This window comes from Podarcis muralis, chromosome 10 (assembly GCF_964188315.1).
Source record: "Podarcis muralis chromosome 10, rPodMur119.hap1.1, whole genome shotgun sequence".
Taxonomy (NCBI): Eukaryota; Metazoa; Chordata; class Lepidosauria; order Squamata; family Lacertidae; genus Podarcis; species Podarcis muralis.
The window spans coordinates 23,546,437-23,568,905 of NC_135664.1; the positions used below are offsets into that span (position 1 = coordinate 23,546,437).

Below are 22,469 nucleotides of genomic sequence, written 5' to 3' on the forward strand. Positions count from 1 at the left end.
ATCTTGAAGGTCCCAGGCCACAGAGAAGTTAGGCTGGCCTCAACGAGAGCCAGGGCTTTTTCGGCTGTGGCTCCGATCTGGTGGAACACTCTGTCACAAGAGACCAGGGCCCTGCAGGACTTGACATCTTTCCGCAGGGCCTGCAAGACAGAGCTGTTCCACCAGGCCTTTGGCAAGGGCACAGCCTGACTCCCTCCTTCGGCAATCTTCGCGGAGCTCTGGCCCAATGGCTGCCAGTGGCTTGAATTAATTAATTTTAGAATGTAATGATTTTAGAGTGTTGTTTATGCTGTACTTTTGTACTGTTTTATTGTTGTTAGCCGCCCTGAGCCCGGCTAAGGCTGGGGAGGGCGGGATATAAATAAAATTTATTATTATTATTATAAAATATTATTTCTGCGAGAACCTGCATTGAGAAAAACCATACTTCCTTGCCCTCCCGTCGCCTGATTTTATCACCTGTATATTTATTGTACAGTACAAGAACGCATGTTATAGATTAGTGAGGACTGCAGTGGGAAGTCTATGGCTGGCGAATGTGGGAAAATATTACTCAGTCAACAAATTCCAGAGCAGTAGGCTGGTTGTTGTAGCAAAAAAAGAGAACCAGGTAGCTCCTTCAAGTCTTGATTATCTAGTCAGTTCTTCAAGCAGCTTCTCCTTCTGACTGGGGAGTGAGAAAACATTTTAGGCATAACTTTAAAAAGAGCCTGGAAGGTTGTACAAAAATGCCAAGAATTGGATTAATTGGCATAATACAAGGTGGTTGGGCACAGTTGGGAAAAGTGTCAGCGTAGGGAGAATCCCCACCAAGAAAGACTGTCTGCGCAATTAGCTATCTGAACTCTAACCCTTCCAGAATAATTAATGAATAACAGAGAGGATCAAGACAAAGACACAAAGTGATTTGGTGTGTGCTAGCAAGTAATACATCAAAGAATGCTGGTAATTGGCCCTGTGGCTTTCATTCTTTGCCCTATTTCTTTCAATTCATTGACTCAAAATAATGGGTTCAGGTTCATTATCAACAGGTTTTAGCTGCAAGAGTACAACACTTCAACAAAGCTGGGATTGTAGCAGTACTGGTGGCTCGGTAAAAAAAAAAGAAAAAGTAAAAAAAAAAGTTGTGGACTGGCGCACACTCGCTTGAAAGGGAAAGGAGCGGTGCAAGGCATTAGCTTTGCACTTAATGAAACAGTGGGTATTCACAAACTTTTCCGAGTTTTCTAAGGTTTGGCTTTCCCTACAAGTCACAATGCTGGAATACAGTTGGTATGGGCAGGTATGTATAGCTCCAATTAAAGCTGTCTTATTATAGCAGCAGGGATAGAGAGGGAGAGATAGAAAGTGCGCCTTCCAATATAATGAATGAGGCTGAATGCTTGACGCCATGTGTCACAGGTGCAAGTCACTATTTATTTGCCAATAATGGCCGTTTATTGTTGGGAGCACTTATTGGTCCCTAAAAGGGCTGATTTGCTCCATAAATGTGATTACGGGTGGTTTCATTTTCCTCCCGCTGGATTTTGTTTTGTTTTATCGCCCAACTAGAAATAGAAAATGCTTAAATATTTGCAGGAAAAGAAAATCTTTTCTGGCTTTGGAAGGTACTGCTATGGCCACCATATACCACCATCACTAATGATGTGGGATAACTTTGGATGAAGAAAAGGCAAGGCAGAGTGGAGAGCGAGGGCAGACTTCTTAGTATTCATTTTGGATGAGTATATAATGTGTACTGTTAACTTTATAAATCTCTGTGAATGTCATTCAAAAGGTTATTTTGTTCCAGTTTCTTGGCTAAATATCGATCAATTTTGATCAGTTACTGAATAGCTTGGGGAGCTGGGGAAAACCAACATCTGTGTGACGTTATATTTTGGTTTCCCTAGTTTATGAGGCATGCCGTCATTATCAGGACTGTACCCTAAACTGGACTTTTTAAAGAAGAAACATATGATTGTTTATAATGCATGCACAGCAAAACATTGTTCGTTCAAGAGCAGGATTAGGAAATTTTCATATGCGATGCTAAAATGCATTTGCTTGTCTGACGTGTATAAATGCTATTATTACAGAGTAGAAAATGGAAGGGATCTATTCGTAAATATACAGTCTAATCAAAGTAGCCTTTTCATTGGATTTACGGAAGCGGGAAGTATAAAACTTGATGTATCGCATGTGAAGCAGTCGCAGGCTATATATTGTGAAATGTTTAAGAATCATCCTTAGTTCAATGATTGGATGACGTAATTCAAAGATCTTGGGAATCAGGTCAATGAAACTTCAGTCGATTGCAATAAACTTTGGATAAGACTTTCTGTGGAATAGCTACCAGCACAGCTTTTGTCTCTAGACAATAGTACCATGTGAATGATGTAAAATGATTTGGAATAAGCTACAAAGTACTACTTTTTTTTTAAAAAAAAAGCATCTTTACATTACTTTCCTGCTGTGTTATGTTACACACTACAATGTATAATTTTGTATAGAACCGGAAACATTAATAATCTTTAACTAGGTGCTTGCCGTTACTACATTTAATTATATTCACTGAATGAAAAAATACACAATTTCCTTTATCTGATCTGTTTATGTATAACATTACCTTCGCTCTCTAAATGGTTTACACAACATGCAGTCATAACATCCCTTTCCTGATCTAAACACCTGGTCTTATATCACTGTAAGTTTCTGCAACTTATGGCTAGTTGTCACATGCAAGCTTATCAATTGATGACTGCAACATGATGATGACTTATGCATATAATGTGATAGAACTTTCCCATCGCTGCATATATTATCTCAAGCACAATAATTTTCTAGTTCACACATTTCAGCTGCCAGTCATCATGAAATCGAATAAAATGTGCATATGTGTGAATCAGCCATTAACACACTTTTCTTTCTCTCTTGCTAGTTTCTGGCAACTCAAATATTTAGGTTGATCTCCCCCTTTGTTTGGATAAATCAAATTATAGCGAATGATCATATGCATAAATGTTTTTTCTTCTTTGAAAATTGCTGCTGCTCCTTGTCTGAAATTTATTGTTTGGAATGAAAAGAATCTCAAAACCTGCACCGGAAAAACTGGCATGGAAAGCTCATTTTCAGAGGGAAGCACTGAAACTTTTCCAGGTAATGCAGTCCCATTGAACTCAATGAGACTCAGGAGTAAGGAGCTGACATTCATAGGATTGCACTATTAATATGACATTAATAACTTACTTCAGATGCATGAAAGTAACCAAATCTTTGAAGAATGTGCAATGGTCACATTCAAAGACAAAGGTGGCCAGAAGTTAGAACAGCTGGGCTTCTTAAATTTCCAGTTGCAAGCATTCAACAGTTGATTTCAACATTGTCACTTATGAGCTGTGAATTAAGCTATAAATATTGCAATACATATCAGAGATTTTTCCCATTTGAGAAGCACTGCACATCAAAGGATCTGCGCTATGGCATGCCACCTATGGCAAAAAAAAATAAAAAAATTGCCCCCATCTTTTCTTCTTCTCCAAATATGTGGCTTTTAATGGGATGGGCTGTTGAACAGTTTGAATTGTCTTTTTGTTGACTTTAAATCCCTTCCATTGCACGATTCTTTCTGAAATTCAGCCTCAATTTTTAGTTGAATGATTTTGCATTCATATGTTACGGTGTGCATAACAAAAAGACCGAAGACTTATATCTTTGTTAGAAGGGGAAAATAATTGACAGCAGCTGAAGCTGGCATCTTGCAAATAGTTCCTCTGACTTTACGACTAGACTTCTCTGTTACTCACCTGTATCCATGCTGGGTTTTTTTGCTTTCTTCCTTTGTTATATTACATTCCACATTAATTCTTAGCTTGGGAGTTACTTTACAGCCAAACTAGATGCGATGCTAAACACCTCATTAAGAAGCCCATCAATGGAACTTATTTCCATCAATATTGTATTGTATGGAGGTAGGAGGCTTAACCCTTCCCCCCTACATTACTCAAATGACAATTTCTACCTCACAAAGAAGGGCTAACAGAAGCAAGGGGAGGATTTTCATTGGGATCATGGTGAGCGGGGAAAGGGTTAAACCTCCCTTCCCTGCATGCTATGATCCTGATTAAAATTGGGGCCCTTGCAATGGCTATATATCTATATCTATCTCTATATCTATCTATCTGTATCTATCTATATCTATCTATCTATCTATCTATCATCTATCTATCTATCTATCTATCTATCTATCTATCTAATCTATCATCTATCTATATCTATCTATCTATATCTATCATCTATCTATCATCTATCATCTATCTAATCTATATATCAATCATCTATCTATCTGTCTATCTATCTATCTATCTATCTATCTATCTATCTATCTATCATCTATCATCTATCATCATCTATCTATCATTATCTATCTATCTATCTATCTATCATCTATCTATATCTATCTATCTATCTATCTATCTATCTATCTATCTATCTATCTATCATCATCTATCTATCTATCTATCATCATCTATCTATCTATCTATCTATCTATCTATCTATCTATCTATCTATCTATCTATCTATCATCATCTATCATCTATCTATCTATCTATCTATCTATCTATCTATCTATCTATCATCTATCTATCATTTATCTATCTATCTATCTATCTATCTATCTATCTATCTATCTATCTATCTATCATCTATCTATCTATCTATCTATCTATCTATCTATCATCTATCTATCTATATCTATCTATCTATCTATCTATCTATCTATCATCTATCTATCTATCTATCTATCTATCATCTATCTATCTATATCTATCATCTATCTATCTATATCTATCTATCTTACTATCATCTATCATCTCTATCTATCATCTCTATCTATCATCTATCTATACCTATCTAACCACTATCTAATGTCCTAACAACACATTTAGCATCGTGTTGGGCTCTTAGTTTTTTATAACTACTGAGTGTTGCAGGAGTGGCCCTGCATCTCATCCTAACGCTTGAAATCTTATTCAGATATAAATGGTGAAGAGTGCTGCTCTCTCCAAAAAAGACTTGGGTTTCTCAGCATTCTGCTTGAAGGCAAATACGCTTTGGGCAGATTTGTGCATGCAGGAGGGGCTTAATGAGCACGTAGACATTACAGGATACTGACAGTTCTCTGCTAGGGGATACCTGCCTGCGCTTTCTGTATGTAGTAACACCCATGCTTCTCCTCTACAGGGCTGTGCATACAAGTTTCTCATGCTCCAGACACTGAAATATACATTCAAAGACTCCTTTCTGCATGCTCAACAGATTGCAAGGAGAGGACTGGAATATCATACCCTCCAACATTTCCCCTGATGAAAATAGGGATGCCCTAAATACTAATACTACTACTACTACTACTACTACTACTACTACTAATAATAATAATAATAATAATTTTATTATTTATACCCCACCCTTCTGATTGGGTTGCCCCAGCCACTCTGAACAGTTTCCAACATATATAAAAATGTAATAAAGCATTCAATTTTTTAAAAAAATCGTATACAGGTGTGATTTCAGATGTCTTCAGAGGGGTGTATAGTAACTTCTCTCGTTGGTTCAAGGGTGGCATAACTCCATCCCCTCCAACATTTCTCCGATGAAAGTAGGGACAAACTAAGGAAAAGTGGGACATTCTGGGATCAAATCAGAAACCGGGACAGCTTCTGTAAATTTGGGACTGCCCCGGAAAAATAGGGACACTTGGAGGGTCTGGAATATGCCCCATATGTGTTAAGAGGATTTTAGACATGCTATAATGCAGAGGTGTATAATGCAGAGGTGCATAATGCAGAGGGACGCGGGTGGCTCTGTGGGTAAAACCTCAGCGCCTAGGACTTGCCGATCGCATGGTCGGCGCTTCGAATCCCCGCGGCGGGGAGCGCTCCCGTTGCTTGGTCCCAGCGCCTGCCAACCTAGCAGTTCGAAAGTACCCCCGGGCGCAAGTAGATAAATAGGGACCGCTTTCTAGCGGGAAGGTAAACGGCATTTCCGTGTGCGGCTCTGGCTCGCCAGAACAGCGATGTCACGCTGGCCACGTGACCCGGAAGTGTCTGCGGACAGCGCTGGCTCCCGGCCTCTTGAGTGAGATGGGCGCACAACCCTAGAGTCTGTCAAGACTGGCCCGTACGGGCAGGGGTACCTTTATAACGCAGAGGTACGTTCATGTCTCCTAAATGTAATGTAGGAAGTTTATCTTGCAGTGCGGGATGGTATATGTCTTTGATTATGAAAATTATTCAGAATTCCAAGGACATCATTGCATTTTAAGGGCTGCTCCGTACTCAGACAGCACGTCTTAATCTCAGTCTAAGATAAACATTTCTGCATCACCATGTACCTGACTCGCTTGCTCTTTTAAATGCACAAAACCTTGATCCATATTCAGGACAGTGGTCCCCTCCCCCCATTTTCGTTTTCCTGCTGTGATGAAAGAGTCATCTCATCCTGTATTAATTTTGTCGGGTATCTTGAATATTATTATGCTATTACTTTTGGAGGCAGCCTGCCAGTACGTATCTGAGCATTTTTCACATCTAAAGTAATAACGCTGATAAATATCCCAATCTTTTTTTTAAAAAAAAATGAATGAATTGAATAAAGCTATTTCATCATTATCGTCACTGTTTAAAAATAAACCAAACAACACACAACTTTTTTTAGGTTGGCATTCCTTCAAAATATGTGGTATTTAATATTTAGTTCCTGAGATTTCAGCATTGCAATCCTGTGTAAGTTTACACAGAAGGGATTTTGCTTCCTTGTAAGGGAGTTTAGGATGGCAGGCTTCAATTACTAACTGTTAGTTTTAAGACAAAATGAAACAACTTTTTTAAAAGTGCTCACCACTTATGTCTACTGACCTCTTGTTAAGATGCCAAGACCTCTTTTAAAACACACTTTAGTTATACTTCAATTGAGCGCTGGAAAAGAAGGGGAATGAAGGGACAGATCTCTTTTTATTCCCTCCCCACATACTGAATCTCTCTCTCTCTCTCTTTCTCTCTCTCTCTCTCTCTCTCTCTCTCTCTCTGTGTGTGTGTGTGTGTGTGTGTGTGTAGAATTAAGCTCCGAGAAAGCTTCCTTTGAGGTTAATTCCCCCTCTCCTGCTCGCTCTGGAAGTGCAGGGTGGAGTCAACTTATCTCCCAGCATAAAATTGTAGAAATGGGAGGAACCACGAGGGCCATCGAGTCCAATCCCCTGCTTTGCAGCAATCTTTTGCCCAACATGGAGCTGGAACCCACAACCCTGAGATGTTCTACCAACTGAACCAGCCTAGCTCTGATAGTTGCTACCCTGACCCAACTGGTCAGCTTGAGGCCAGCATGCATGAGTGACTCTTGCTCACCCTTTTCCAGGATTTGGCGAAGGAGACATGATTGTTCTGAACCCCACCCCCCACCCCCCATGATTTTTCTGCGAGGTCAGGGAGTCCCTTTCTTACCTCACCTGCTCTCCTGTTCGGTGTCTGCATGCAGAACTTAGCCTGATCTTTTATTCCCCTTCCTTCCCTCCCCCTCCCCTTTTTATGAAGATTGCCCGCTCTGGGATCCCACAGCTAATTCTCCCCTGGTCTCCTTGCTGGCTCAAACAGGACTGATTTAGCCAGCTAGCCCTGGTGATCATCTAATGTTTATTGGATGGATTTCCCCCCTAAATTGAATTCTGACTTTATTGTTATTCACGTTTTATACTGTATTTATGCTGTTTTTTGTTGCATCAATTAAAGGTTTTAAATTTGTTGTTAGCCACCCTGAGCCCGGTTTTCTGAACTGGGAAGGGTGGGGTATAAAAAAATTATTATTATTATAATTTATTACTTAGATATGGCAGGGGTAGGTGAGGGAATTCAGGGTTGCGTTGTATTGTGGGCAAACTTCCAAGGTGGGGCCAGAGGCAATTGAGGCAGGACAGCCAAGGTGACTCTTCCCTTCTCTTCCTCTGGCAAGTAAGGGAAATGATTGCAGTTCATGGGCATGATTCAGCCAAGCAAAAGCACTCAGGGAGGCCTTGAGAGAGTCTCAAGAGTTCGGATGGCCAAACTCAGTCCATGGGCTGGAGGTTCCCCTCTCCACTTTATGGGATGCTGTTTATTCCTGGGGGGTGGGGGTGAAAGTTATTATTTCCGGATGGATACTTATTTATTTGCTACATTTATGCGCTACCATTATCCCTAGGCGTTCAAGGTGGTATGTATGGTTCGCCTTCTTCCCATTTTTTCCTCACAAGAAGACTGCGAGCACCATCATCTCCCAGGCTCCCACATTTTTTTGGTTGCGAGTGCCTGTGGGTACCCAGTCTCCCCCACCCCACTGATGCTGCCCACCGCTTCTGCGTGCCACATGCCTTGCGCCGCTGCTGCCTGCCACGCACCACAGCCACGGTCTTACCTCTTGCGTTCCGGTGCCGTGGCGGTGACTGGACCGGGCCCTGCACCTCCACCTCAATTCCCTGCAGCAGAGGTGTAGGCCCTGGTCCAGTCAGCGCCATGGTGCTGGAGCGTGAGTGCTGCACCATCACATGTGATGTCATGGTGTCATCATGTGTGATGTCATCGCATCACAACAGAGTGTATGTGTGTGCACTGGACACCCACTTGTGGGGCTCAAGTTAGGGCCCTTCCTGTGCAGTAGGTTAAGCTGGGAGATGGTGACTGAGATTTGCTTTATGTGTTATAACACACACACACACACACACACACACACACACACACACACACATTTTAACTTTTAACATTTTTCATGAGACACAAATCATAAGCATTTTACAACTAGGATTCTCAGAATCCCCTTCCGTGGTTTCCCCAAATATTCTTTTCAAACTGCATCATATCATATTTCACATATTTTCTTAAACCTCAATTTTTAACATAATTCTCGCTTCATTGCAAGTGTTTTTAAAACCTTGCCAATGTTTTCAGTTGTTTACTGTATTTTTTGAGGTAACTTAAAAAAATTCCCCATTCTTTATTAAACTTATTGTCCTCTTGATCTCTGATTTCCCTGATCATTTTCACCAATTTGACATAGTCCATCATCTTTATCAGCCATTCTTCTGCTTTATGCATTATTCAGCAAAAGGGAAACTTCCCAAATATATTTGGTTTTTATATATATATAATCTATAGTATGTCTGTATTTCATTGAGACTTTCTTGTGATGGTTTCACTTGAGGAAGATGACAATGGGTTCACCTGTGCTGTTGCTGGACCTGAAATACAATGACCTCTCCAAAATTCACTGCCCTAAGCAGATGGGAACTGCTTTGTCCAATATTCTTCAGGGGGAAGAGAAATTCACCAATGGTTTCTTAGGGGTGGGCTTGCAGGTAGCAGTGGCAGCAGAATAGCCTTCTCTCTCCCCCCCCCCCCCCCGTGTTGTCAGCCTGACCACCATTTTGCACCTCCTACAGTTCATTGTTATGGGATGTTGTGGGGGTGAAGGAAATGGTGGTTGCCACGAAAAATGGTGGAGGATGTTTGGGAAATGCCCCTCTTTTTCTTGGGGAAGGGAGAACGTTGTGAGGGGGGGGGACTTTCTCATGATTTTGTTGAGAGTATTCACATTGGCAGTCTTTAATGGGCTTTTGCAGTGCTTTTTTTCTAGGGGGATTCAAGGGTACGCATACCCTTAAACATTTTGTGAATCTAACGGAAGAAGAAACTAAAACTAAAAAATGAAAAATAGCTTCTTCTCTAGCACGGTAAATCGTCAGTTCCATTGCTACACCCAATGGCGGCCTCATTTCCTGTCACGGTGTTTCCTGAGTCTCAGACGGAATGAGAGTACCCCTAAACATTTGTTTTTTAAGAAAAAAAGCAATGGGCTTTTGATGCTGCGTGCACACTTCATGTTAGAATTCCTGCTCCATGATTGCAGTCATGGGATTGTTGTCTTTCACATGACGGTGTATGTTTTGACTCCACAAAGTGGGAAGTGACGGAGACAGGATGTTTGTGTTACTGTGTTCCGTGAAGTGGTACTATTGTCTTTTGTTCTTTCTCTTTGCTGTCTGATGCTAGAGAGAGAGGGAGCCATGTTGCAGTGCTCCGTGTGTGTTTATATGTAAATAAAGTAGATTAGCCAAAATGCTGAGTTGCTGAGGTCTGTTACGCAAGCTGCAAAGACTCCGCTGATTCCTAAGTGAGCCAATGTCTGTTGGCATCAGTCGCTGTGATGTTTGGACTGAAGAAAGCTTTTGAAGCTCCCGAACGAACGACCAGGAGGGAGAGAACATGCCAGTCAGGCATGTGTCTCTACCAGGGTCCTACTCGAGTGTAGACTGAGCTCCTGACACTTCACACACATACTTTTACTACTGGCAGTGGGTTTTTGAGACCAGGGTTGCGGAGCCTGCAGCCTTCCATATTTTGTCGGATATCCATCACTCAGCTCCAGTCAGAATGGCCAGCTATCAGAATGGTGGGAATTATATCTGCTCTAGCCCTCTGCTCCACTTCTCCCCCAACCCTGCATTATAGTTTCCATGTAGGAAAAATGGCACCCCATCATATGTGAAGTCAGGGGAAATGTGTGCTTCTGCTGTGAATACATGGGTTGAGAATTTGAAACCAGTGCTCAGCACCAGTCGGAAATAGTGTGGTTACTGATAAACTCAAGAGTAGCTGTACTAAGATGGGGCTCAACAGCTCACAATCTTGTAACACAGAGTAAATGCTGGTGCTGGGATTAGGAAGTCTCTAATTGAATCTCTAATTAAGAAAGCAGTAATTAATTTACATGCACATGCTCAAGCCATAATGAAATGTACAGCATTTGCTTTGATACAGAGGCTGATTGGTTAACATGCTATTTTCAGTGCCAGCTGCCCAGAGATCTCGAATCACAATTAAACCATTGTAAATCCATCACTACTGTGCTGCACCCTAACTAATCAGGGTTAAGCAAGTCATGGATTTTTTTTTATATTTTCTAAAATTAAATTTGTTTTTAATTAAGCATAAAAATAGTGACCCTCCCTTCTCACTTACTCCAGCTTGTTAAAGTATCCTGAGGACACCACTGACATTTTAACATTTCTGGATCTTGCACCACATACGCAACGTTTCCCTCCCTCTCATCTCTTTTACCTCTGATGTGACAATATTTAAGACATTTTAATTACGGAAACTGTGATAGCGTGTGAAAAGGAAAAGTCAACATTGCACATTTGCCTTTCGGTGTTGAAACAGTGCTTGTCACTAAAGATACCGAGCTGAAATTTGCAATGGCTCTCAGTGTCTAATCATAGAATTGTAGAGTTGGGGGGAAAACCAAGGGCCATCTAGTTCAACCTCTGCTTAAATATATCACAGTTCATGCTAGACTTGTCTATCACTGCCATCAACGGATATTTGCCACCAAGAAATCAGTTGCCTTTCTTATGTGTCCCCTTTCAAAGGGGCAGAAACACTACACCGGTTTCCTGGCAGTTGGATCACTATTGATTCTGACAGTACATTTGCACCATGTCTCCCCTCCCCTTCTTTATCTTGGTAAGCAAAAGTGGTCCACCTGCTCAGAACCTAGCGCATAGTGGGTCTGCCTCGCCCATCACATTCTAATATGGAAGCCTTTTCTCAATCCCTAAAATAACGTCCTGTTTCTGTGACCTCTCTTTAGAAAAACAATCAGGTCTCCATGTTCTTTCCCACAAGTCCAAGCGTTTGGGCCAAACGAGGCATTTGGTCCATTCATGTATATAGCATGTATATAATTCATTGAGGAAAAATACAAAGATTAGGAAGACCGGGATCCAAGAATCCTAAAAGAGCATAAGAGAATAAAGTATCTTTATATGCACACCATGTAACTTGCACATTGTCAGATTTGGAGAAATAATTTAGAGATAGAAATCGGAATAAAATCATTCACCAGATTGCAATCCACTGTCAGGTTGTAATGTTAATTTTGGGAAATCTGAAATGCTACCACTTAACTCAGATAAAAGGATAATAAATAGAACTTCTGGTTTCTTGATTTAGATGGTTAAGATTCACTCTCCCTCTTTTCCTTTGTTCTGTACAAATTACACTACAGCCATCCTCTTAATTATTTTCATTCTATAATCTTTGGGGTGGAACTCTATTTAAAGCAAGTTCTAAATATAGCGTAGTGAAATTATATGTCCCTGAGCAATTATGGTATAGAGCTCAACATATTTATTTCTAGACCTACACAGCTGAACTTTGTTAAAGCATAAGATTTATTTTCACTTCAAATTAGTAATTTAAGAGTATACATTTCGCAAAGCTTTCTTAACTACATGTAACGGTTAATCCATTTTCTTTAGATGACTGTTACATTTGTACTGCATAAGATGGTATATGGCCGAGATGTTTAAAAGATTAATGGCTAGGCGGAGAGAATCATTTTGTGAAACAATGCAGTTTACTACACCAGCTTCTACATAGATCATGAAAAGCAAGTGTATATATGCATACAGTGTGTGATATTAGAAGACCAGTTGAAGTTGTGCGACACAAATGACTGGTTATTTTATTATTTGGGGGGTTGCTATTATTATTTTTTTGTAACGCATGGGCTATCACACTCAGGTATACTGAATCAGATTTCTTGAAGGGGTCACACTGAGCCAGCCACTGTATAGAACTGTATAGAGATGCGGGTGGCACTGTAGTCTAAACCACTGAGCCTCTTGGGCTTACCGACCAGAAGGTTAGCGGTTCAAATCCCCAATACGGGTTGAGCTCCCGTTGCTCTGTCCCAGCTCCTGCCAACCTAGCAGTTTGAAATCACGCCAGTGCAAGTAAACAAAGAGGTACTGCTGTGGCAGGAAGGTAAACAGCATTTCTGTGCACTCTGGTTTCCATCATGGTGTTCCGTTGCACCGGAAACAGTTTAGTCATGCTAGCCACATGACCCAGAAAGCTGTCTGTGGACAAATGCCAGCTCTGAAAGTATGATGAGCGCCGCAACCCCATAGTCACTTTTGACTGGACTTAACCGTCCATGGGTCCTTTACCTTTACCTTTTTACCTTAGAACTAGCATGGTGGCTAGAGATATAGCACTCCCAAAGTATTACAGCTTATGGCCTGAAAAATAGAGGGGGGCAGGTTCCACACCATCCCAGGTGATAACAGTGCATAAATCCTGTATAAGGCTATGTGAAGACATGTGAAGAACTGCTACCCCAGAAACAGGGAGCAGAAACAATAGTTTCTTGCAGGCATTTACTCTGTATACAGAGTGATCTCTGCAGTGTCATGAAGTGGTGGCCAAAGATGACATTTAGTAAAGGGTGTGTTCCCCGGAGGAATGTGTCATGGCTAAAAATTGGCCACTGTTTCTTTAATGCTAAAAGAACTAAGTCAGCATGAGTCAGCGGCCTACAATGACTCATGCAACCTTTCACCAAATTGTACCTGTATATATAGAGTGGTCAATGTTAGTGTTTGGTGTGGGTTGGTGGGATGGTAGAAAGCTGGTTGCATTTGGTGTATGCAAAAGCCGTCCGTCATAGTTGGAGAAGAAGACTTTTTAAGAATAAAAGCAGCAATGCTCTGCAAGAATACTTTTTCTTAAAGACTCTTCTGTGCCAACTAAGGTCCAAGGACTAGGCAAAGGAGTAAAAAGGAGGTCAGGAACTTTTTCCTTTTCAAACACTGACAAAATGGCCCATGACAGCACAAGTGGAAGCTGCGGTCTGGTCCTATGCAGAGTTGAGCATGCTGAAGCCTATTGATTGGCTTGAGTGCACAACCTCATACAAAATCCCTCTGTTTCTTGAGTTGCAACCCTACTAAGGCATATTCTGAATAGACCCACTGAAATAACTTCGGTTTGTCATTTTCATTTATTTCAATGTGTCTACCTGGAGTAAGTCAGATACAATATCATACCCACAAATGTCCTGGGGGCAAAAAAGGGCACATTCCATTTTTTGGGGTGCCCTGCCCCAGAAAAAGACTTTCTCAGAGGGAAATTGTGATGCAAAATCGCATCAGATCACAGTGGCAAAAATGGCTGCTATTTTGAAGAAAAAGTGGAAAAATGGCGTCTGGGAAGATGGGGTCCCAGTTGTTCCCTAAAAGGTATTGGAGGGTATACATTATACATGCTTTACATTATAATAGAGATGTTTTTCGGGGGGGGGAGGTATTGTTACATTCATTGGTTGGTGGATTATTAGCTGCCTGAGCTTCTGTGATGTGTTCATTGATAACTTGTCCAACCCTAGTTTCAACAGTCTTGATAAGACAATAAATCTTGAAAAGAAAATAAACACCCATGGGCTCCAATGTATAGTGGGATCAGACTGGACAGTGCTACTCTAAATGTGGGTGGCATCGTGACAATAGGGGTGAAAACATCAGACGAAGCAAACTATGTTGTGCATCCTTCTGCAAGTTGCATTCAGCAGGTACCACGGGACAGCAGAGAGATGAGGACCAAAAGGTTCACAATGGAGTGAAAATTGGTGAGGCAACCTTATCTCCCATTCAACCTAGGATGCATTTCACGTTTGAATGTTGGGTTTTCTAAAGATGCTTTGCTTTCCCAGCATCTCATGTAGGGAATTACAGCCCAAATGTCTTCATTTCCCCTGGGATAAACCACTCTGGGCCCCACTGATCTAGGAATATAGAGTTCCTAACTCACATGCACGATGCCCCTTAGCCAATTCAGAAGCTTCTTGCATTTTCATGTCAGATACTCCCTGAAATAATTTCCAACCAAATTATGAACAATAACAGGAATCCTGCTTTATCTTCATATTTAATAACGTGATACTAGGTTGATATATTCCTACCCAAGTCGAATTAATAAAACTTATCTGTCTATTTGATTTCCACAATGCTTATTTGTGATGTAGTCTGCAAAAATGCTCAAAGGGTTAAATTAAACATGAAATAGCAAGCAAGAACATTTGGAGGAGCCAAAAAGAGTCATATTTAAGTTCTTTTTAAAAAGCCTTTCTGTGGGATAATTCCAAACTGCAGAGTTCCTGTTTTATTTAATAACGCTAATTTCATTCTTCATGATAAAACTTAATTCTTTTAAATTTAGTTCTTAGAATGAACAGAAGAAATGCCCTGCCATCTGTCTCAAAGAGGACTCAGAACAATTCCTTTACTGCATGCCTGAATATTGTTTCAACTCTTCCGTTTACATGAGAGCCTTATCATTGGGCTTTAAGTCTTGGAGAGCATCTTTAACGCTAATACCATTGATTTTATAATGTGAAACATTGCGTTTTTTAAAAAAAAATCATGTCGCTGTAATTGGATTTGAAACATCAATGGACTTGATTCTAAAAGACATGTTTATGCCTTACAAAGGCTTTTCCAAGTGACCACACAAGCAAGTATACTTCTCCGCTTCAAGTTTATCAAATATAAAATAGCACAGACCTAAAGTTACAGAACAAAATCTATTCAAATAACTGTGAAAAAGATGTGCCGGGTAGGAAGGTTAGGAGGTCAACGCCCCTGTTCATTTGCTGCTTGTAACATGAAAACAATGGCGGTATTCAGTAAAATTAAAATGTGATGCTTGAAAAACTTGAATGAACATAGAATGCTGTCACAAGATGTGGCTAGAAGCAGTACACAAAATATTGTGTGCTTATGGCATATAGAAAACTCCCCTAACCTGGTATATCCTGCAGAAGTTTTGGGATTAAAACTCTCAGCAGTCCCAGCTAGGAGAGCTGTGCTAACTGCAGCTCATGAAAGTTGTAGTCGAAAACGTCTGAAAGCCACCAGGGTGACGTATAGGTCCTACCCAAACAGCTATTTAGAATATATGGGAGAACATTTCTGAACCTAATCTGTTGTACAGGCACCAAGAATCATAGAACTGGGTAGCGGATCAGGACCATAGCTATGCATGGACTTGTTGGACCTCTGCACCTCCAGGATCTTCCTGGTCCTTGCCTTCAATGTTCCTCTTTCTTTTCTTTTCTTTAAAAAATAATTCAGTATCTCCAGTTATCAAAGGCGCCATGTCTCTCAATACCAGTAGTGAAGAACGACAATAGGAGAGTCCAGCTGCTGTCATGTCCAATTTTCAGGGCTTCTCATTGGCATCAGATTGGCCACTGTTGGATACAGGATGCCTGGTTAGATACTGTTTCCAGCAGGATGCTTTTTCATGTTATGTTCCAATTCTTATTTCTAATGCAAGAAACAAAGGGAAATGGGCAGGTAGCATTTCCCCCAACTGCCCAGGACAGAGTAAATCTGTTCCTGCTTTCCATTATTTGAGGTTAATGAGTGGTAGGCAGAGGCATTATTGGCTGGCCAGGACACAGCAGTGTCTTGCACCGTTCGCCTCCATTGCATGTACTGACCAATGAAGGGAGAAGGGGACAGGATTTCCGCACTTCTTCATAGCAATCATTTTGCTCCAGTAGGAGCTTGGAGGAGGCGGGGGGAATCACAGTTCTCCCCCCACTTTTCTACCCACACACAGAAACTGCACCAGCGATTTTGGCTCAAGATGCATTTTTTATGGGCTAGAAACATATTAGTTGTCTTACTAATGTCCTGCTCTTTGGATGGTCTTGCTGCCTGTTGGTGAGCCTTGCCATCATGTAGAACAGGAATAGCCAATGAGGTGTCCCCCAGCTGCAGACGTGGGTGGCGCTGTGGTCTAAACCACTGAGTCTCTTGGGCTTCCCGATCGGAAGATTGGTGGTTCGAATCTCCGCGACGGAATGAGCTCCCGTTGTTCTGTCCCGGCTTCTGCCAACCTAACAGTTCAAAAGCATACCAGTGCAAGTAGATAAATAGGTACCGCTGTGGCAGGAAGGTAAACAGTGTTTCTGTGCACTCTAGTTTCTGTCACGGTGTTCTGTTGCACCAGAAGCGGCTTAGTCCTGCTGGCCACATGACCCAGAAAGCTGTCTGTGGACAAACACCAGCTCCGTCGGCCTGAAAGCGAGATGAGCGCCGCAACCCCATAGCTGCCTTTGATTGGACTTAAACATCCAAGGGTCCTTTACCTTTACCTTTTTACATTACCTCCAGCTGTTGCTGGATTCCATCTCCCATCAGACCCAGCCAGCAGATCAGGGATGATGGGAGTTGGAGTCTAACTACAACTGGAAGGCAATGTATTGACCACTAATGAGAAGAACCATTTTAGTCAGTGCTGTTTTTCTAGGAAAAGAGGTGTGGGAACTCACCTTGGACCCTTGTTCTCTTAGAATGGCAATGGCACCCACCTGAGAGGTGCCAGAATTGAGTTCCAGCTGAAAAGAAGCCCTGCTTTCCAGGATGTTGGCAAAGGATTGATGCTACTACCCTATACTTATTTACCTGGGAGCAAGTCCCTCAGGCCTCCACACACTTCAGAACGTTACTGCTATGTGTTCTTCTATCCCACCCCTGAACCTTGCCCCCCGAAGATGAGAATCATGGAATTAAACCCACTGCTAATGTTATCTTTTGTTGTCCCTTTGGCCTTAAAATATATGGCTGAAAAGGTTAGGAGTACGGTTGCTGAAGGAAATGGCAATTCGCCTTTCATCACATAATGTGACTCGGAATGAATTGCATATAGCTGCATGGAGTAAGTGGGTTTGGGTAAGGTTGGCATTGCAGTGCTGTTGGTCAAAAGCCAGGAAGGCAGGCCTCCTGGAACCCCAAAAGACTTGTTCACACATTGCACCAAACACAGGTTCAAGCTGTCTCTACACAGATGCAAGTGTTTGTGTGAAAATATGTACGCTCACAATAGCAACGATGCTTTCTGTTGCTTTTATAGTTTTGTTATTTGGTGGACTTAATATTAATTAGTTATTTATTTTAAAAAATTATTTCTACGTAACCTCCCCCAGGGGGAAAATGCAGACTTTTTCTTCTATATTTTGGATTCTCAGAATTTAAATAAAGCAAAGTGTAATGAAAAGGGGAGCTTGTTGATTTGTGGAGCTCAACCGTTCTGTACATGAAGTGTCTCATGTAAAAAACTGTGCAAGTGTACAGTGGTGCCTCGCAAGACGAAATTAATTCGTTCCGCGAGTTTTGTCGTCTTGCAATTTTTTTCGTCTTGCGAAGCACGGTGTCGGGAAAGTTTTGGAAAAGCTTCAAAAATCACCAGAGTCTTTAAAAACCTCAAAAAAGGCTACCACACCGCGTTCTATGAGTTGCTCCTCTAAGTCAAGTCGCAACTGTATTAACGGTGTTAAGAAAAAGGAAACAAACTTGCAAGACTTGCGAAGCAAGCCCATAGGGAAAATCGTCTTGCGAAGCAGCTCAAAAAACAAAAAACCCTTTCATCTAGAGAGTTTTTTGTCTTGCGAGGCATTCGTCTTGCGAGGTACCACTGTACAGTGTATTTATTTGTACTGGAGAATTGCATTGCAAAATTCAGAAAAGTGCAGATTTTGAAGGATGGCTTTTTTTTTATTCATTTGTTGCTTTCAGAGAGCGTGAATTAGATAGGTTCACCTTTAAATGGGAATTTCTATACTGTCCCTATTCACAGAGTCAGTTCTATCAAACTGAGTGAGGCTGAATCCCAGGTAAATGGGGTAAGCCTTTATCCTCAACTGATGTTTAGGCTTTCTGAATGGTAGATGTTAGCTCCAACAGTTGAACTACTGTGGTCCTGATGGCAAAGAGAGAGATAATATAGATGGGTTAATTCACTGCATTGCCTTATGATGATATCGTTCTTTCCATCATAATGGCTAAGGTAGTCTGTATATTGGTGCCAGTGTATTCTATGGCTGATGGTTTTTATTTTGCTTACTTCTTTTAAAAAGACTGTTGACTGATCAATACAAATGGTGACATTATTCCATAAGTGGTAGTAAGATGTGAATGCATACGTCTGTTGAAAAGGCTGACATGGTCCCTGCTGGGTCTCTGCACAAATGTGTTTAAAAATAGGACTTCCTGTCAGTACTTCAAGTGTGTGTAGCAGGAGATAATTAATGAGTCAAATCTTTTCTCTGTTTGTTGCTATCTTTCTTAACTCACTGTGATCTGGCATATATTTTGTCCTTTGTTGAAAGATGGCCACTTGTGAGATAGCAGCTGATCTGTTTGTGAGGCTCCCTAAGTAGTTAAATATACAAAAAAAAAAAAAAAGAGTGGGGAAGCACCTTACACAATTTTTGTCGTTTTTATTAGGAAACAATCCTTCTGTGGTAGCTCACAATGTGAATTGTGCTGGTGACCATGAGTGGCGAGACAACATCAGAAGAAACTGTAGAAGGGCAGTCATGCACTCTTCCAATAGCAAGGCACAACGGACTGATTGTAAAGGCGCATGCCTCTTGCATCCCCCTCAAACTACCCTGCCAGTGTGCCCCCCAATGCACCTGGGCTATTACCCCAGAAGCCCCCCACCCCTGCTATGCCCCTGCCTCTGAGTGCTCTCTTTCCTGGTTTTAAATGACACACGTGCTCACCATTCTTGGAGCTTGGCAATCCTTTACATTCACTAGTTCCCCAAAATGTGACAAAAAGACAGTCCACCAGCCATTTTAGAAATACGATCTGCCCTTCACTGGAAGCCCCTATCACATTATCGATAGACCAGGTCCTCTTTAAAAACAACAACCCCAAAACCAAACCAGGGAGAGTAGAAACCCTGCCCATCCCACAGGGTCTTGCATATCAAATTAGTTATTGCTTTAGAAAAAACTTTGGTGCTTATCTACGCATGCTCTTAGGGACGCGAGTGGCACTGTGGGTTAAACCACAGAGCCTAGGACTTGGCAATCAGAAGGTCTGCGGTTCAAATCCCCACGATGGGGTGAGCTCCCGTTGCTTGGTCCCAGCTCCTGCCAACCTAGCAGTTCGAAAGCACATCAAAGTGCAAGTAGATAAATAGATACCGCTCCGGCGGCAAGGTAAATGGCGTTTCCGTGCGCTGCTCTGATTCACCAGAAGCAGCTTAGTCATGCTGGCCACATGACCTGGAAGCTGTACACCGGCTCCCTCGGCCAATAAAGCGAGATGAGTGCCGCAACCCCAGAGTCGGTCACGACTGGACCTAATGGTCAGGGGTCCCTTTACCTTTACCTTTACACATGCTCTTGCACAATGTCCTGAATACAAATCTATTTTAAAGGCTGCATATAAACTTCAAACAGAGCTTGTGTTTGGAAGATGAAAGCTGTGAGGGGCTTGTTGTAATACATTCTCTCTGTCTGACTGCTGTAAAATTGTAGAAAACGAAGTACATTGGCTGAAAACTTTATCTTTCAAACTTTTTGCCAGTTTTCTCCCTCCCTCAGCTGTAAGCCGACAGCTGAAGCCTGGCTCACAAACAAAGCACGCATGTTAATCCTGTACCCACCTATGTTCATCAAACATATGGCTGAGTTGGTAGTCTTGTCACATGTAAGCTACATATATTGTTGCTTTAATGTATTCCCTCACTACTTTGATAAAAGCCTTAAGATGTTGTGACAGGCCCTTTGATATTTTCTTCTGATGTTACTGTGTTCGTTTCTTCTCCTACTACTTCTTCTTCTTCCTCCTCCTCCAAAATTTCCTATTTTGCATAAACATGAGCAGGCGAGACAGCTCTAGCTATGGGTAAAATCATCATGTTTTATCAGTAAAAAGGCAAAGGGCAAGGGATATGCTCTCCTCTCTCTTTTAGCTAAACCCATAGAAACTCATCAAAATGTCTCCTGCAACTGTTTACATTTGTCATCCACATCAGATGTCATCCTTCACATATGATGATGATGGAGCCACATAGAACAACTGACAGGACTGTCAAAATTGTTAGGGTACTCCCATAACAAATAGAAATCTGAACTTTTGTGCAAATATAATCCCTAACAACCTATAGGTCTGAGCATTAAACAGGTTAATCTCTACATATTTTTAAATCATGGGGGCATGAAGTCTATTGTATACGAGAGACAGGGTAACTACTGGACTCCTAATGTTGTTCGCTGTTATGTGTGCCGGCGTGGTTGCTCAAGAGCAAACAGGCAAGACTCTCACTGGTCTTTTCAAGGATTTATTATCTGTCCAAAACATTCACTGTGCAGAGCGTCTCAATTCTATGTCTGCTCAGTCGCTAGCAGAATCTGGGAGTAGGCGGTCCTTAAACTTTCCCCAGCATAGCAGTCTTTTGACCCCCATCCTACTCCTCCGCTCTCTGCACTTAAACTGACTGCGCAGAGAGGGCGTGGGCAAAGGGGGACCTGCCTCCCCCTCGCTTTGCTCAGGCTCTGTGTTGCAGCTCTCTTTAGCATCCTCCGAGGCCTGCATCCCTTTCCCACTGGAGGCGTGGCTTCCCTCCTCACCAGCTGCTTCGCACAATCTTTGGAGGCTCCCTGTAACACAACTGCTCTTCCACCTCTCACCTCTGAGCTGATGGCAGTTCCCATCAGGTGTTGACCTTTAAAGCACTAAACGGCCTCGGTCCTGTATACCTGAAGGAGCGTTTCCACCCCCATCGTTCAGCCCGGACACTGAGATCCAGCGCCGAGGGCCTTCTGGCGGTTCCCTCATTGCGAGAAGTGAGGTTACAGGGAACCAGGCAGAGGGCCTTCTCGGTAGTGGCACCCACCCTGTGGAACGCCCTCCCTTCAGATGTGAAGGAAATAAGCAGCTATCCTATCTTTAAAAGACATCTGAAGGCAGCCCTGTTTAGGGAAGTGTTTAATATTTAACGCTGTACTGTTTTTAACACTTGATTGGGAGCCGCCCAGAGTGGCTGGGGAAACTCAGCCAGATGGGCGGGGTATAAATAATAAATTATTGTTATTATTATTATTTCCTGACAGACTCCAACTCCCATCCCCGCCAACCAGCATTGCTAATGATCAGAGATGATGGGAGTTGCAGTCCAACCACATCTGGAGGACTACAGGTGCTCAATCCCTGCTATACACAGTGATGCTAGAGAAGATATGTATGTATGTCTTTAATAAAAGGAGCTCTCAGGCACAAAAATAAAACCAGAAGAATGGGAAGCTGCAAGTGAGGATATGGCACTGCTTTGTTGAGAGAGGTACCTTCAAACACCTGAACCATCTACAAATGGGAGGGATTTCTGGTGGCATACAGAAATGTCAACAGAATGGCGGAGTATAGGGTTTGCAGTATCAACCAGGAACTATCAGTGCTTGCAAGTACGCTATATTTCTGATACCATTATAATGTTCTCTTTTATGATGAATGGACATCAAATTACTTGAATGCTGCCAATTTGCATGATTTAGTTGACGTGGCAGTTACATGTGTCCACTCGCTCTTTGCTAAATTCTGCTCATGAACCCTGCTTTAATTATTTTCTTACATATTCAGTCTGTCATTTAAGCTACCTGCACTGCCAGGGTCCACTATGACCTGAACACAAGATATTAATTTAATTGACTTACTTTTTACAAGAGATTAATAGATTTTCAACTTACATTACATTGTTGTTTTGTAAGTTGACTTGGTCCATATTCTAAGATGCTTTTCTTCTGATTTAAAATGCAGAATT

General features: G+C 41.8%; 1 protein-coding gene across 2 annotated transcripts in view; it reads left to right on the forward strand.

Annotated features, from left to right (window-relative positions):
* Positions 1-1,083: 1,083 nt before the first annotated feature.
* The window catches only part of TFEC (transcription factor EC), a 68,136-nt gene continuing 46,750 nt past the window's right edge, over positions 1,084-22,469 (forward strand). The window contains exon 1 of one of the 2 annotated variants that reach the window (XM_028746793.2): positions 1,084-1,282. In XM_028746793.2, the coding sequence (XP_028602626.2) occupies positions 1,190-1,282 (93 nt within the window). In that variant the 5' untranslated portion in view covers positions 1,084-1,189. The remainder of the gene's footprint in view (positions 1,283-22,469) is intronic. The other variant, XM_028746792.2, reaches the window with a different exon arrangement.